Below are 15897 nucleotides of genomic sequence, written 5' to 3'. Positions count from 1 at the left end.
TTTGATTTTCAAAGACCAAAATGAAAATGTTCATTGAATGGAAAAAAAAATTTTGGAACATTTCAAAGGAAACCAATGCTTTCATTAAATAATTACATTTCCTTCTAAAAGCCTTTTTTTTAAGGTAGGGAAAAAAATGATGAAAACGTGTTCTAAATGGAAATGACAGTCTTCTCCACGTCATAACCTGTTCTCATCAGATGCATCCCATTAAAAGATGAATGGCCAGTACATGAAACAAGAAAGAGAAATGTGTGTGTGTTTTTAACACTTCCTTCTTTCTTTTCATGTCGCTTTTGTATTTGTTAATAGCTGATTAATTAGATCCTCACAAGAACTTGGAGTGGCTGCGTCTGTTTAAAAGAATAAAGTAAGCTCAGTAGATGAATGTAAAAAAATGGGTACTTCAGAGACAGTACTGTAATTATCATCCTTAATAGAAAGCACCTTTAGTAGCATTAAACCCACAGAGAGGCAGTAATCCAATAATTTCTAAAGTGAAGTCTCAGTAAACACTGTTGGGTCTGATGTGACCAGCGCTTACATCACACCAGGGGCAATAAGCAGGCTTGCAGCTGTGTCACTAATAAATTAATCCATTAAAAGAGATGGATATAAGAGACGTACCTGATAGGTAATAGGTAAAAGATAGCTTAAGGTTGAAAGCTGAAATGCAAGAAACCTACAGGCTAAAATATTTAGCTTAGCCAAATTAGGCCTTAGGAGAAATTTGCTCTAGTATAAAGATAAGTTAGTGTAAGTAAATTAATAGTAAACCTGCTAAGCTTGTGTCAATGTTTGTGATAGGCCGATGTTTTGAAAATAACTGCTGAGTTTGGATAATAATGTGTATGAGAGCTCAGTAGACGTCACAAGACGACTCTTAGTAGCTGGGACGAAACGTTAAAAACGTCCCGAAGGTAACTTGCCTGTGACTATTGTGATGAAGTGACTTCAAGGGGAACTAACAAGCTAGCCTTTTGGAAATGAGGCACCCCAAAAGTACTGGGGTGTGGAAGTTCAAATAAAGAAACAGGGATAAAACTTTCATAAACACATGCGAATGTCAATGGGCGTCATTGTAAAAGCTGTATCCTGGCCTGCCTGCCTTGGGAGATACCATGATGGTGACCACTGGTGAGGAAGATGATAGGGGTGGTGAGGATGATGCTGAGGATGATGACTAAATCTCGTTTTTTCCGCAAAGGATGGTAGATGTCGGGCAAATGCTAGACGTTCCATATTGTGCTCTTTCTCCTTTACCAGACTGCAGTGTGTGTATTGTTGTTTGGTTGGTTAAGAATAGCAATAAATGAAGGAAGAGTACCCGTTAATCTCTGTTACGCGTCATTGGGTTCCCCTTCCATTGATAACCTCTGTACTGCAGTTGATCTGGCGGCTGAACTCTCACAGGTTAGAGTAGGTGTAAGCCCTCACCTTGGGGTGGGTAATTAAAGTAACTCATCACTCTACATAAGGCTACAGCTTGACCATCTGCTTTGAGAAGGGAGTCCAGAAGAGAGGGCAAAGCCGCACGCCCTGATGTTAACAATCCAAGTGGTAGTGCTGCCTTGATGAGGCAATACATTGGGTTAGAAAGGTCAGATCACAAAGAACCCATATATAAATCTATAATGCCTGTGGCAGGGCGACGACTCACCGCTGCGGCGCCTCCTGCTGGTCACCCTTGGAATTAGCTCTTCCAGCTCAGAGCGCCCTCTGCAGGCCGGTGTCTCGCCTGCCACTGGCCCCTGTGTTCCTCCTGGACCCCGGTGCCTCTTTGTCTTGGGGTGCTGCCCCCTGGCAGTGTCCCCACACTGAGTCTCCCCTCCCAGGGGAACCCCCAACCCTCTATCCCCACCTCGCTTCAGTGGCTACTGCCAGTCACCATCTAGCCCCCGCTCACTGAGGCGGACTGCAATCTGTAAACCACTCATCAAACCCTGCTGCCTTTGCCTGCCCTGGGCTGCACCTCTGCAACCCCAATACCATTCCCGGCCTTTAGCAAGGCCCGCAGCCTGGGGGTTTTCCAGGCTGGAGCTCCCCAGCTCCTCTAGCCTCCCCCCAGCCCTGCTCCACCCTAGATACCCTGCTCAGCTCCCAGGCAGCCAGGCCCTTCTCTCTCAACAGCTAGAGAGAGGCTCTGTTTTCCTGGCTAGCAGCCCTTTTATAGGGCCTGCTATGGCCCGACTGGGGCGTGGCCTCAGCTGTGGCTGGTTGCCCAATCAACCTAGGCTTTTTCTCAGCCGCAGCCCTCTCCCAGGGCTGCTTTTAACCCCTTTTCTGCAGGAGTGGGGCAGCCGCCCCACTACAATGTTAATGAAGGGCTCCTTGGGGATACCAGAGGCTGTTTGTCCAAGCTCTGAAAGTTTTAGTACAAGCTAGCCACAACACAAAGTCAGACTGGGTTAGCCGCTAGGTCCGCGCTGATGCACTCTCTTCCCGAGAACCAAACCCTCCCAAGGGCCCAGATTGTGCCCACAGTTACAGCCACCCCACCCCACGTAGGGCAGGAGGTTACAGGAGTGTAAGAGAGCACATTTCAGCCCCAAGCGCTCTAGTGGGTCTACTGAGCGATTTCAGCGGTAATACGGTTACACAGAGCCACGCTGTAAAACTGCAAAGACTCAAGCAGGCAAGTTGAAGGTACAATCAGATTAGTCCTTAGGCTCTGCCCAATTGATTAGAACCTAGTATATGCAGCACCAGTTAGAATCAGGCTGGCGCGTCCTCCATAAATCTCCATTAGGAGCTGTAATGTTGCTGTATTGGCTGCATGACGAGGGCTGGCAGACAAGTGCTCAGCACTAAAGTTTTTTTTAAAACACAAACTAGACAGTAGAAGACAGTGACTTCAACGGAGCTAGGACAGTTCACACCAGCTGAGGATCAGCCGCCAAAACCTCAATTATCCTGTGAAGATTCAGGAGACATCTGGAATCTTCCAGAAACTGGGGGTTTGGTTAATTCAGAGACCCCCTAAGTTTCTTGTTTGCTTTGCTTTCGGCTGGCATTTGCACATGGTATCACCTCTCTTCCCTGTATTGGGAACAGGCAACAAGGGTATTCTACATACAAGTATCCCAGAAGACCGGTTCATTATGCATTCTGTTCACTTGGGGCCTGATTCAATACCCATTGACTTCCTGGGGGTTTGGACCAGCCCTAAGCTGTGCCAACATTCGAAAGATATGAAGAAAGACATTTGAGGAGAAAACCAGGAGCACATAACTCCATTGAAACACATGGGACTAGGAGAACTTTTGGAGGGAAACTATGGAGAAGCGGTAAATATTCTGTTATAAAAATAAATTACAATGATGGTTTCTATTCTTTCTGAAGCCAGTGGGAGTGTTAGCGCCAATTTCAATGGTGGAAGGACTGGGCCCTAAACAGGGACCAGCTATGTTTATCCATGATTCCAGTGTTGCCAACTCTCATAATCTTTTCACAAGTCTCATGATCGCTAATGTTTTTCCTTAAAGCCCCAACTCCTGGATTCTGGTGATTATGTCAGAATCTCTGTTTTAATTTTTTTTTAAAGTAAGTTTCTAGTCCTCGGGGATGCAGAAAAAGCCTGAAAAAGAGTTCCTGCCCTTAAAGACACAAAAAAACAGAGGACTAGTAGGAATCCTTCACCCCAACTTTTATTAAGAATCTCATGATTTTTAAGCCATTGTCATGATTTTGGGGCCCTGACTTATGACTACAATAAGGCACAGTTCTGTTGTGGTTTATTTTACCAGTGAGGGCGATTGACCCCTGGAACAAACTACCCAAAGAAAATTGTGGACTCTCCATCTCTTGAAAATCTCAGGTTAAGACTGGATGCTGTTCTAGAAACAAGTTATGAGGTTCAATACAGGGGTAACTAACTGAATAAATTCTTGGGCCTGTGCTATAAAGCTGGTGAGGTGGTTCCTTCTAGCCTTGCACTCACTGATTCTATGATTTTTTGAACACTTGGGGTTGGCAATACTTTATGATGGTGTTTCATAGAATCATAGGACTGGAAGGGCCCTCGAGAGGTCATCTAATCCAGTCCCCTGCACTCGTGGTAGGACTAAGTAGGATCAACTTTGTAGGATCAACCCAATTATCTGCAAAGGAGTCATCATTACTGTGGGCTCAGGGTTGCCAGGTGTCCGGTTTTTGACTGAAAAGTCCGGTTGAAAAGGGAACCTGGCAGTGTTCGGTCAGATGTACTGACCGGACACTAAAAGCCTGGTTACTGCGGGCAGTGGGGGTAGTGGCAGCCTGTTGCCCGGCCCTGAAGTGGCGGCTCCCGCGGCAGCACGCATGCACCAGCTCGGGCCACAGGCGGCCCCTTTGCAGAGCATGGCTTGTGGGGCTGTGGCAGAAGACAGAGTGTGGGGACCCATGGCGAGTGGGGTAAGGGCTTTCAGCAGGCATAGAACGTTCCCCCGGAGGGAAGGAACATGAGCTGCCCTGCCAGCCAGCGCTTCCCCATGCCGCACTCTCAGGCAGCTCCAGGGCGGGGAGGGCTCGAGAGGGTGGGAAAGGGGGCTGCAGGGCAGGCAGCACAAAGGGAGGCGGGGGTGCTGCATCCTATCTTGCCAGCAGGGCTGCCTGGCTGCTCCTGAGTGGCCGCAGCGCTCTTCTGACCTGCATTCGCAGCCAGCCTGCTGGAGCTGGGGTTTGCAAGTCCCTTGGGGCTGCTCACGCTGGAGTTGAGGGGGGAAAGCAGCAAGCGACAGGGGGAGAGGAGTGTGAGGGGCGGGCCTAAGGGAAGAGGCGGGGCAGGGCCTCAGGGGCAAGAGGTGAGGCAGGGACATCCAGTTTTCAGACATTAGAAAGTTGGCCACTCTATGTTATCATCAGAGCAGTTAGACTAGGGCGTTATGGATAAACGTTAGGACAATGTTGCAAGGCTTAGCTGTGCGCCTCTTATTGATGGGCATTATATTGCTAGATCTCCCGACTGCTATAGGCAGACAAGTTGGACTCCTTTGGCTGAAAGGCTGCCCTGGAGAGCTTTGTCAGCGGTGATCTGGGGTGAGCTTTGCGATACCATCTTACCGCTTTTTCAGGCTAGCCCATTTGTTCTCCAGTATGAAAACCGGTTGTTCCCAATTTCCCTCAGAGGCTTTTTGTCCTGAAAATAATATTTGGTTGAACAATTCTTCCTCTAAAAAACAGAAAGGCGTATTCAAGCAGGTAATTTTTTCCCTTAAGAGTAGAGCTGGTTGAAAAACAGGATGTAATTTCTTTGAAAACTGTTGCTGAAATTATCAGATCTTTTCTCCCATTGAAATCTGTAGCAATTTTTATGAAGATATTTGCCAAAGTTGCAAGTTTTGTCAAAGAGTCTTGGCGAGCTCTACCTAAAAACTGATGCTGTGGGTTGGACCCCAGAATTTGCTTCGTTACGGGGAAGCAGTGTGGCCTAGTAAATAAATCACGTGGCTGGAACTCAGGACACCTGGGTGCTATTCCCAGCTTTGCCACTGACCTGCTGGGTGACCCTTTGGGCAAGTCCCTTTGTGCCTCAGTTTCCCAAATGTAAAATGGGGATCAGGATCCTGCTCTCTTTTTGCAAAGCTGTTTTGAGATCTGCTGATGAAAAGTGCTAGAGAAGGAGCTAGGGATTATTATAATTCACATTTTCTAGTCATTTCCAGAAAAGCTATTTTGTAGTAAATGTGTGGTTTTTCTCTTTTAGGTTTAAATCTGTCCTTTTTCAATAAACTGTCACACTGATCCGAGTATTGTTTTGAAGTCAGTAAGCCAGCGTGGCTGTATATGAAAGCAGAATTTGGCCCTACTTGCCCATGGTAACGCACTGTGTTCATTGCTTGTGGCTACATATATCCGATTCATGTTTTATCATTTAATGTAAAATGAAGGACAGTCACTAATGACGATATGCATTGACGGAATTGAGGAAGAGGACGGACAGCACAGTATTGATTAAAACTAGCTTTCAACATGTAAGCCTCAGCTTTAACGCTCCTTGAGTCAGATTGCACATTTGTTGCCCACCCCTAGACTCCCACTGAGTGCAACTGGTCTTTAGGATGTGCAAAAAACCCAGACATGTCCACTTCTTGTAAATGTAGCTTGGAAATTGGCCTGTATGTTAACTGCATGTTTGCTTGTTCAAACACCAATGCACGCTTTTGTTTAGCGGATGAGCAAGGTTTTCTGCTGAATCAACCTGCAGTTTTGTAATCTGTTTAAAACCTTCAAGGGGGGGGGGGGGGGGGGAAATCTAACTCCCTTCCCCTCACCCTAAAGTAAGCAACATTTGCAGCTTTTCCCCTTGGTATCACTGATCAAAGGTATGTGACAAGTCAGAGTGACCGTTTCCGACTGCCATTGGAACACTCCAAGAGCTACAAAAGAAGAAGAGGATCACAAAGACGAGCAGCTATTCCACTCCAAGGCTTCATTTGCTCCTAAAGCACTGAGCCATTCATGTGAGTAAAGCCCTTTTCAGGGGCATAGGAAACTACAGGCAGCTTATACAATAAATGGAACAGGCTGGGCTATTTATTACAGCTAAATGGAGCATGAAGTAGAACTCCGTTTCCTCTTCTTGCTAAATGAAAAAAACGTGGCGGTGAAGAGGATGGAGTGGGGAAATGATGATAGGCACAGCGATGTTCCGTGTAAAAAAGGGGACAGAGACAGAAGGATCTGGTCTCTCTCCGCCCAGGCACGTAACTCAGGAGCATTGATAGCTTTAAATGTGCACTTCCAGAGCCACATCTGGTTACACCGGTGCAACCCGCAATGGAATCAACCTGCTGCCTTTCTGGATCTGAGAGCAGAACGTGGCCCACAATGTGGCATGGGATAGGAATAGTTAGGTGCCAGCCAGCCATAAAATGGTACCAGGAAAACACCTTAAAAGACAGATCCTAGACTCTGGGCAGGTCTACACTAGAGCCAGGGTCGACACTCTGAGATCGATTCACCAGCGGTCGATTTAGCGGGTCTAGTAAAGACCTACCAAATCGACTGCAGACCGCTCTCCAGTCGATCCCTGTACTCTACCCCCGACGAGAAGAGTAAAGTAAGTCGATGGGAGATTTTCTCCCGTCGATCCCCCGCGATGTAGACCCCGCAGTAACTCGACCTTAGGTACGTCAACTCCAGCTACGTTATTCATTTAGGTCGTAGCTTAGGTCGACTTACTGTGGTAGTGTAGACATAGCCAAAGTTACAGCTCCTTTCACTACTCTGGCAATGCAAAGGGGCTGCAAAACCAACGTAGCCAGCCTCCTGGGGATTCTCGCTGCAGTGGTGGACTCTCTGGTCTGTGTGGATCTGGTATATCTATTCCAAGCCACACCGTTCTTGGCCCCTAGCATGGGGCTTGTGGGTGGGAGGAGTGGGTGTGGCTGGAGTGCCCCTGTGCGGCTGTACTGATCCTTGGTTTTACAGGCAGTCGGAGTTGCTTTATTGATTGCATACAGTGTGCTCTCTCTGCCCTCTCACTGTCCATCAGAGCGTCTAGTCCAGCTCTGCAGAAGATTAGTATTGCACTGTATGGGAGCCACCATTTATGAGACCCATCTGCCTGAACCATTCCGTTTCAAAGGTGACTCAGGTTGCAGAGTCTCAGCCATGGAACAGATCATACGAGTTGCTGGGAACGGTTTAAAATCTCTTTGTTACCTGATTTCCAGAGTGGTTTATATTCTCCTGGGAGGAGGCTCTGTTTCGGCGTTTCACGTGATGGGGCTGGTAGACAGGTATCTTCTGGGCTCCCTTTACGTCCTCATCCGAGGTGTCCATATCCGCTGAGTACTGGGGTCGGTGCCGCTCGGTCCATGGGCTGCCTTTGGGGACAGAACGGGTTCGAGTCACTGGAGGCTCAGGGCAGGGATTATCATCTAAGGGTATGTCTACACTACAGGATTAATCCGAATTTAGATAATTCAAATTTGGGAAACAGGTTGTATAAATTCGATTGTGCGCGGCCACACTAAGCACATTAATTCGGTTTTTAACCACATTAATTCGGTGGTGTGCGGCCACACTAACCCTAATTCGAATTAACAAAATCGATTTAAGCGCTACTCCGCTCGTCGAGGTGGAGTACAGAAATCGATTTTAAGTGCCCTTTAATTCGAATTAACTGGCTCTGTAGTGTGGACGGGTGAAGGGTTAATTCGGATTAACGCAGCTAAATCCGAATTAAAGTTGTAGTGTAGACCAGGCCTTAGGTTTCAGGAAAAGCCCGCGGAAGGATGGGCAAGGAGAGGTGAAAAAGGAAACAGCAACTATATTAGGAAAAAATCACTAAATAGCTTTACAGAACACCAGGGACCTGGTCCAAAGCCCAGGGAAATCAGCGGAAAGACTCCCACTGACTTCAGTGGACTTTATATCAGTCCCTCAGACCAGACGCTCACACACCTGCTAAATAAATCACACCACGATGCCTCATTACAAGAGCTGCCAAGCTCTTCCCTTTCCAAACTGTGGCAGTGGATACTCTAACAGCAACAGCTTATTCAAAGCAAAAGCGAACGCATCCTCCGCTAGAATAACCGTGTCCTAATACCCACCACGCCAAGCTTTCAGATAGCAAAGTTAGAGGGCTTTTCACGCCAGCAAAGAGGAAGCCGTGAAACGCTTAGCTATAACACCCCTGAGCTCATTCAAGGAGTGTGCCAGAAATCCCGTACTTTCCGTGAACTGCATCATGTAGGCGTGGAAAGACAACTGTTTCATCGGGGCTAAAGGAAGGGTTGTTATCCAGAGGTAACATTTAAGAGCGCAGATACATCAGCGGGGCTTGAAACCCAGTTTAAAATAATTCGAGTGCCCAGAACAAACAGGACTGACATTACAATTTCTATGCCACACTGGAGGGGGCGTGGTCTAATGATCAGAGCACACAGGAACCGTCTCTTGCTACGTGTATGTACAGTACCGTTCTGTGCCTCTGCTTTCCCATCAGTTAAACTAGGAATTGTCCCTCTGAGGGATTTTGCAAGACTTAAGAGACCCTCACCCAAAAGGTGCTTTATAGGGGGAAAGTATTATCACACAGTGAAAAGCATCTTACAGGACTTCAGGAAGGAGGCTGGACTACTTAGCGGATTGACAATGGGGTAGGGAACTTTTCACTGCTATGTTCACGGGTTCAAATCCAGCCCAGGTACCTGGTGACTGAGCTCTATCTAGTAGCTACTTCCTTCATCTATGTGACATTCATTGGTGGTCTCAGCCTGGTTCCTGATGGAGACAGGTCCACATCCCAAGACCCACTTGCCCAACTGGCACCGTTGCTGGCAGGCTCAGTAACAAGACCAAGGACTTTGAAACTATCCCCACAGGCGACGTCTCCAGAACAAGATGTCGGGGCAGTGCAGGGAAGTGCGAATAACCACAGCCCTGGGTGGACCAAGGACTTCACCCACCAGACAGTAAAGAGTCTACATTTTCACTAGTCTTGGGAGCTGAGCTCAGAAAACCTAATCCGAAAACCAATGAAGTCAAAGGGAATTTTCCCATTGATTTCAGTGGCTTTGGATCAGGCCTCAAACCTGGGAAAAGCCTTTCTAAATGCTTTTTAAGTCAGTTCCAGAGTGTTATTTTTATTCTATATAGTACCTCCATTTTATTTACCTCTAGCTCGGCTAATCTCAGTGGTCACAGTCACCTGGGTGTTAATAAATCCAGCCAACACATTAAAAACACACGGGAGATTATATTTTAGGACGACCCATGTTTAAACTATGCACCATGCACATTTTGCTTTGTTACTCCGGTAGGAGAAAGCACATTCGTGACAGAATAATTTGTTTTCTGTAATCTCATTCGCTAGAGTACTTATAGTATCCATAAACTCCTGATCCTCTCAGGAGAGGGTTTGATTGCACAGGGCTCCAGAGCCAGGGAAATCTCCTCAAACAGGTTTAAGCATGACAAATGAGTACATTTGGTGCACAGCTTGAAAATGAGGACAAAAGCTGTCATCATGCCATAAGCAATGCTTTGCCATGGTGGCCAAATCCTCATCTGGTGTAGCTCAGCAGTGCTCCACTGACTTCATTAGAACTAGGATGATTTACACCAGACGGGGATCTGGCTGAGCAAGTTAAAATGTGGGCGCGCTCAGGCCTAAAGCAAGGTTACTTTGGCTTTCGATTTCATCTGACATGCTAAGCAAGGTAGGCCTGAGAGACCTCCTACCACAGCCCAGAGCATGTAGGGAGTGAGGCTGGTGATTCGGTAGGTGGCATTCCTTGCTTTGGAGTCAGGATGATCAGTTGCTCATGCCCGAATGACCAACTAGCTGCATAAGCTGATTTGCATGTGCAAATCAGATGTACGGTTATGCACCTAGCTATGAAAGTCAGGCCCTCTGTGGTTTAGTAGTTTAGTTATTTTTTAAGAGCCTGGAACCATTAACGTTTCCATTCTGTTAGAACGGCTTGGCCAGCTGCTTTTCCTCAAATGGGACAGGACGACACTGGTCAGTGTAGCCTACCAGGTTTGGGATTCCTTTCCAGGCTCTTCCTTCGTGAGTTCACTGTCAGCCGGACCTCGGTGCTAAACTCCTGCTCTGGAGGGGTCATATGTTGTCCCTGCTCCTGAAGGATCTGGTGGAACACTGCAGCCAGGTCTGCTTCAGCGATCATTGTCTCCTTCCGGGAGGTGTCCTCACCGGCATCAGGGAAGTCCAGGAATGACTGAGAAGAGAGGACACGGGTCAGTACCTATAAATGAGCAGTGTGTTCCCTTTCCCCATAACCCACTTTCGAGCAAAATATTTGCAGGTTATTTTTTAGCCTTCCCTAAGGGATTTATACACCCCACTGCCATTAGTCTTAATTGGAATTGGGCATCACAATCCCCTAAGCAGCCTGGAAAATCTCAGCCCATGTGTCTATGTTTTTAAAGTGTCAAGGCCTTTTACTGATTAAACAATAATGTGGCTCCCCACGCTCTGGTTATATGCAGATGGTTCTTAAAGAGAGATCATTTTCTCATAGGCTACAAGCACAGTGTCCTTCACAAAGACAGGCTAGAACCATCCTATATGGTTTGCCCCAAAAGCTTTATCAAACTTATATTGGAGTTTGAAAACTCCAAGGTTTGTTTGACTTTCAAAATAAAAAATTATTGTTACATTTCTCAGCACTTCCTGGTTCTACCCAGGAGAAGGGTTTTAAGTGATGAGGTACCAGAAACAAACAAACAAAAAAAAGGCAACTTGGTATTTCTGACTTAACCAGAAGCAAGAATGGATTATCCAGTCCTGCAACTCCATGAAGTCTGGACGCTGTGAATTAAGGCTAAAATCAGCATCCAAACATCTGTGCTCTTGTACAAATTGAACCAATCCTCCTTACTTTTGAGGTTTGCACATCACTAGCCTGTATGCAAGTCAGTTCGAAACATTTCAGGAAAACTCTGTCTGCCTTTTGGACATCAAGCAAGAGATGCTGCTTTTTTGTGCATCAAGTAGAATACATGAATCTTTTATGACAGAGACAAGGTGGTGAGGTAATATCTCTTTTGGACCAACTTCTATTGGTGGGAGATAAACCTTTAGAGCTATGCAGAGCTCTTCTTCAGGTCTGGGGAAGGAAGAAGAATCTCTTATGTTGTACATGCTACGTTGAGGTGTGACTTTCACAGTCATAGATTCATAGATTCTAGGACTGGAAGGGACCTCGAGAGGTCATCGAGTCCAGTCCCCTGCCCGCATGGCAGGACCAAATACTGTCTAGACCATCCCTGATAGACATTTATCTAACCTACTCTTAAATATCTCCAGAGATGGAGATTCCACAACCTCCCTAGGCAATTTATTCCAGTGTTTAACCACCCTGACAGTTAGGAACTTTTTCCTAATGTCCAACCTAGACCTCCCTTGCTGCAGTTTAAGCCCATTGCTTCTTGTTCTATCCTCAGAGGCTAAGGTGAACAAGTTTTCTCCCTCCTCCTTATGACACCCTTTTAGATACCTGAAAACTGCTATCATGTCCCCTCTCAGTCTTCTCTTTTCCAAACTAAACAAACCCAATTCTTTCAGCCTTCCTTCATAGGTCATGTTCTCAAGACCTTTAATCATTCTTGTTGCTCTTCTCTGGACCCTTTCCAATTTCTCCACATCTTTCTTGAAATGCGGTGCCCAGAACTGGACACAATACTCCAGCTGAGGCCTAACCAGAGCAGAGTAGAGCGGAAGAATGACTTCTCGTGTCTTGCTCACAACACACCTGTTAATACATCCCAGAATCACGTTTGCTTTTTTTGCAACAGCATCACACTGTTGACTCATATTTAGCTTGTGGTCCACTATAACCCCTAGATCCCTTTCTGCCGTACTCCTTCCTAGACAGTCTCTTCCCATTTTGTATGTGTGAAACTGATTTTTTCTTCCTAAGTGGAGCACTTTGCATTTGTCTTTGTTAAACTTCATCCTGTTTAACTCAGACCATTTCTCCAATTTGTCCAGATCATTTTGAATTATGACCCTGTCCTCCAAAGCAGTTGCAATCCCTCCCAGTTTGGTATCATCCGCAAACTTAATAATCGTACTTTCTATACCAATATCTAAGTCGTTAATGAAGATATTGAACAGAGCCGGTCCCAAAACAGACCCCTGCGGAACCCCACTCGTTATGCAACGCTGAGGTTCTACTGTGCCTAGATTGAACAACAAACCCAACAGTCATTGGGTTTGTTGTTCAATCTAGGCACAGTAGAACCTCAGCGTTAGGGACACCTCGGGAATGGAGGTTGTTCGTAATTCTGGAATGTTCGTAACTCTGAGCAAAACATTATGGTTGTTCTTTCAAAAGTTTACAACTGAACATTGACTTAATATAGCTTTGGAACTTTACTATGCAGAAGAAAAATGCTGCTTTCCCTTTATTTTTTTAGTAGTTTGTGTTTAAGGCAGTATTGCACTGTATTTCCTTTTTTTGGTTGGTCTCTGCTGCTGTCTGAATGTGTACTTCCAGTTCCAAATGAGGTGTGTGGTTGCCTGGTCTGTTTGTAACGGTGGTGTTCGTAACTCTGAGGTTCTACGGTACTAACATCTCTCAGTTTGCAATGACTGGTAACAGCACTGATGACTGGAAGAAGTGAAGCTGGTTTTGCACTCTTCTGCACAACTGTTATGCAATAATTATGCAAAATTGTTGTTTTTCAGGTTTGGGAAATCTTCCGCTACCCATACAATTCCCTCTCTTTTTCAGAAGGTCAGTCTCCATGTGGCTTGCTGTGACTGGCCAAGGAGTTTTGCAAACAATAAGAACAGCGTTGCCTGTCAGGACTTTATGGATCAGTTTTTTTAGATGGCCTCAGCTCCTCCCCAGAGGGGCCTGCCTCAATGTAAACACAGGAACAAAATTACAGACAAAACGGATGTGGGTTGGTTACATGCCTCTCCTGCTTAGAGAAGCACCTCAGCTCTCTTCAGGTTTCCCACAGAACAGGGAGAGAAGGGTCTTCATATTTCCCACTCCTTTCCTCAGCTGGCTTTGACAGAACCCAGTACTACAATTGTGGATACAAGGACTACAATTCCCAGCCTGCCTTGCTCTCCATCTCCAGCGAGAGCAGCTGGCTGGAACCACAAGAAGCCATCTTTATCCCTGACCATTGAGGCTAGAAATGAACTGAGCCCATGTTCATGTGGGATTGCAAAGAAACAGAGACTTATCTGATTTCTGCAGGGGCCAATTTAAAAACAAGTAATTAAACCCAGAAGAAAATGAGACCAGAAGACACGATCTTTTCCGAATCTCCTGCCATCCTAGCTCACCAGTCCTCACTCCAATTCACTATCCTCATTCTGATTCATGGCCTTCAGGAGTAAGGTCAATGTGGCAGAAAACAAAGCAAGGGGGGGAAGCTAAGCAACATCATACCCTTGGAAACTCCAAGCAGCTGAACCGCGGAAGAGAAGAAAGGAAGGGAGCAAGGAACGAGAGAACAACAGTCCCCAACCACCTCCCCAGTACCTGGTGGCCATCCTGGTTGACCGGAGTTTGAGAAAGCTGCACAGATTGACGGCGTGATTGAGCGGAATATTCTGAGTCCAGTTCAAAATCAAAAGGATGAACAGACAGCAGGCGCTTTGTCTTGCGCATCTTAGAAAGCATAGAAAGTGCAAGAAAGCAAAATTCAGTGTAAACACAACTGGTCTTTAAAAAGGGGTCTGATGACTCTTTCAGCCCATAACTATCTATCTCCACCTATGTTTCTGGTTGTGTCTTTTCTTCTCTACTGGCTACAGAGCTGACATTACTGGTTTGTCTAATTGTATTTATGGATCGAATGTTGCTCTCTCTTTCTGCCATGCAGCTCCGCTGACATATCAGTGGAGCTGTCTAGGTGGTAGAGGGCAGAATGTGGACCACATTTCTTCCTATTTAAAGGGTGTGTAAATGAGAATGGGAATGATATCCAATATTGGTGTGGATCAGAGGAGCAAGGTCTATTCCAGTGTGCTTTGAAGTGAATGGGAAGACTCCCTTTGAATTCAATGATCTTTCGGTCAAGACCATAGTATTCTGGGCTGTGGAGGAGAAACTCAACTGGAGGTTCATTGAGGAGTAATGGGGAAGTGAGCTTGGCTCAAATTTCACAGAGAATTCCAACAGCTGCTGTGGAATCCTCAAACAGGCGTCCCCCTTTTCAGCCAGGGAATCATTCAGAGATAGCCACAGCTAGGAGGCACTGCCACCTCCGCTCCTTAAAATGCCCCTTGCAGCTTTGCAATTAGATCGAATTTATTTGGCCTGTGTGGAATGTTACACTTCACTGTCTGATGCTTATGCCCCCTTAAGAGAGACTTTACCAAACTAAGACTATGTCTACACTTTTGTCGGTAAAACTACTGGCCGTCAGGGGTGTGAAAAAACACACCCTTGACCGCCATAAGTTTCACCAACAGAAGCGCCGGTATGAACAGCGCTATGTTGGAGGGAGATGCTTTGCTGCTGACACAGCTACTGCCGCTCGTGGGGATGGGGGAGTTTAATTATGCTGATGGGAGAGCTCTCTCCCGCAGGCATAGAGTGGCTACATAGCAGACCTTACAGCTGTGCCCCCGTAAGGGCCGTAGTGTAGACATAGTTCTGGGGAAGGATAGCATGTATCTTTAATAGGTTAGATTGAAATGAAGGGTACGTCTACACTTACCGGAGGGTCCGGCGGCAGGCAATCGATGTTCTGGGATCGATTGATCGCGTCTGGTTTAGACGCGATAAATCGATCCCGGATCGATCCCGGAAGTGCTCGCCGTCGACGCCGGTACTCCAGCTCGCCGAGAGGAGTACGCGGTATCGACGGGGGAGCCTTCCTGCCGCGTCTGGACCCGCAGTAAGTTCGGACTAAGGTACTTCGAATTCAGCTACGTTATTAACGTAGCTGAATTTGCGTACCTTAGTCCGAAGTGGGGGGGTAGTGTGGACCAGGCCGAAGTGACTGCATTTCCAGGAGACCAACTGAAAGAAACAATTACCTCCCCAGATAATGCCAATGATGTAACAAATGGATGTTGTGGTAATGAAGTTGGCTAAGAGGCTGACCTATAGCATGACAAGGCAGAAAATGAAATGTGACATTTAGAATCTATTTAACAACACCTAGCTCACACGTAAGGCTTTTCATCTGAAAAGCGCTGTATAAAGGAGGGTCAATATTATTATCCTCATTTTACAAAGAGGGAAAATGAGGCACAGAGGGCCAAAGTGACCTGCAGCAGGTCACCCAGCAGGCCCAGGACTAGAACCCAGGTCTCAGTCTAGTGCTCTGCCCTCTAGGCCACACTGTTCCTTCCTATTTAGAAAAAGGTGGTTGGTGTGTGTGACGGGGTGCACTCACCCTGCACTGGACGGGGAAGGGTTAACTCCTCACTGTGGGAGGAGGAAGCCACGCCCCCCTGTCCAAACT

At 46.5% G+C, this 15897-nt stretch overlaps 1 protein-coding gene across 1 annotated transcript in view; it reads right to left on the bottom strand.

Annotated features, from left to right (window-relative positions):
- Positions 1-15897, bottom strand: part of LOC112107635 (melanophilin-like) — a 63392-nt gene that overhangs the window by 23874 nt on the left and 23621 nt on the right. The window contains exons 6-8 of the mRNA XM_026654000.1: positions 13962-14090; positions 10472-10673; positions 7645-7808 (exon numbers count right to left, since the gene is read on the bottom strand). Of these exons, the coding sequence (XP_026509785.1) occupies positions 7645-7808; positions 10472-10673; positions 13962-14090 (495 nt within the window). The remainder of the gene's footprint in view (positions 1-7644; positions 7809-10471; positions 10674-13961; positions 14091-15897) is intronic.

The sequence above is a fragment of the Terrapene carolina genome, unplaced genomic scaffold (assembly GCF_002925995.2).
Source record: "Terrapene carolina triunguis isolate 2854851 unplaced genomic scaffold, T_m_triunguis-2.0 Scaffold175, whole genome shotgun sequence".
Lineage (NCBI taxonomy): Eukaryota > Metazoa > Chordata > Testudines > Emydidae > Terrapene > Terrapene triunguis.
This window is presented reverse-complemented; position numbering and strand designations above follow the sequence as displayed.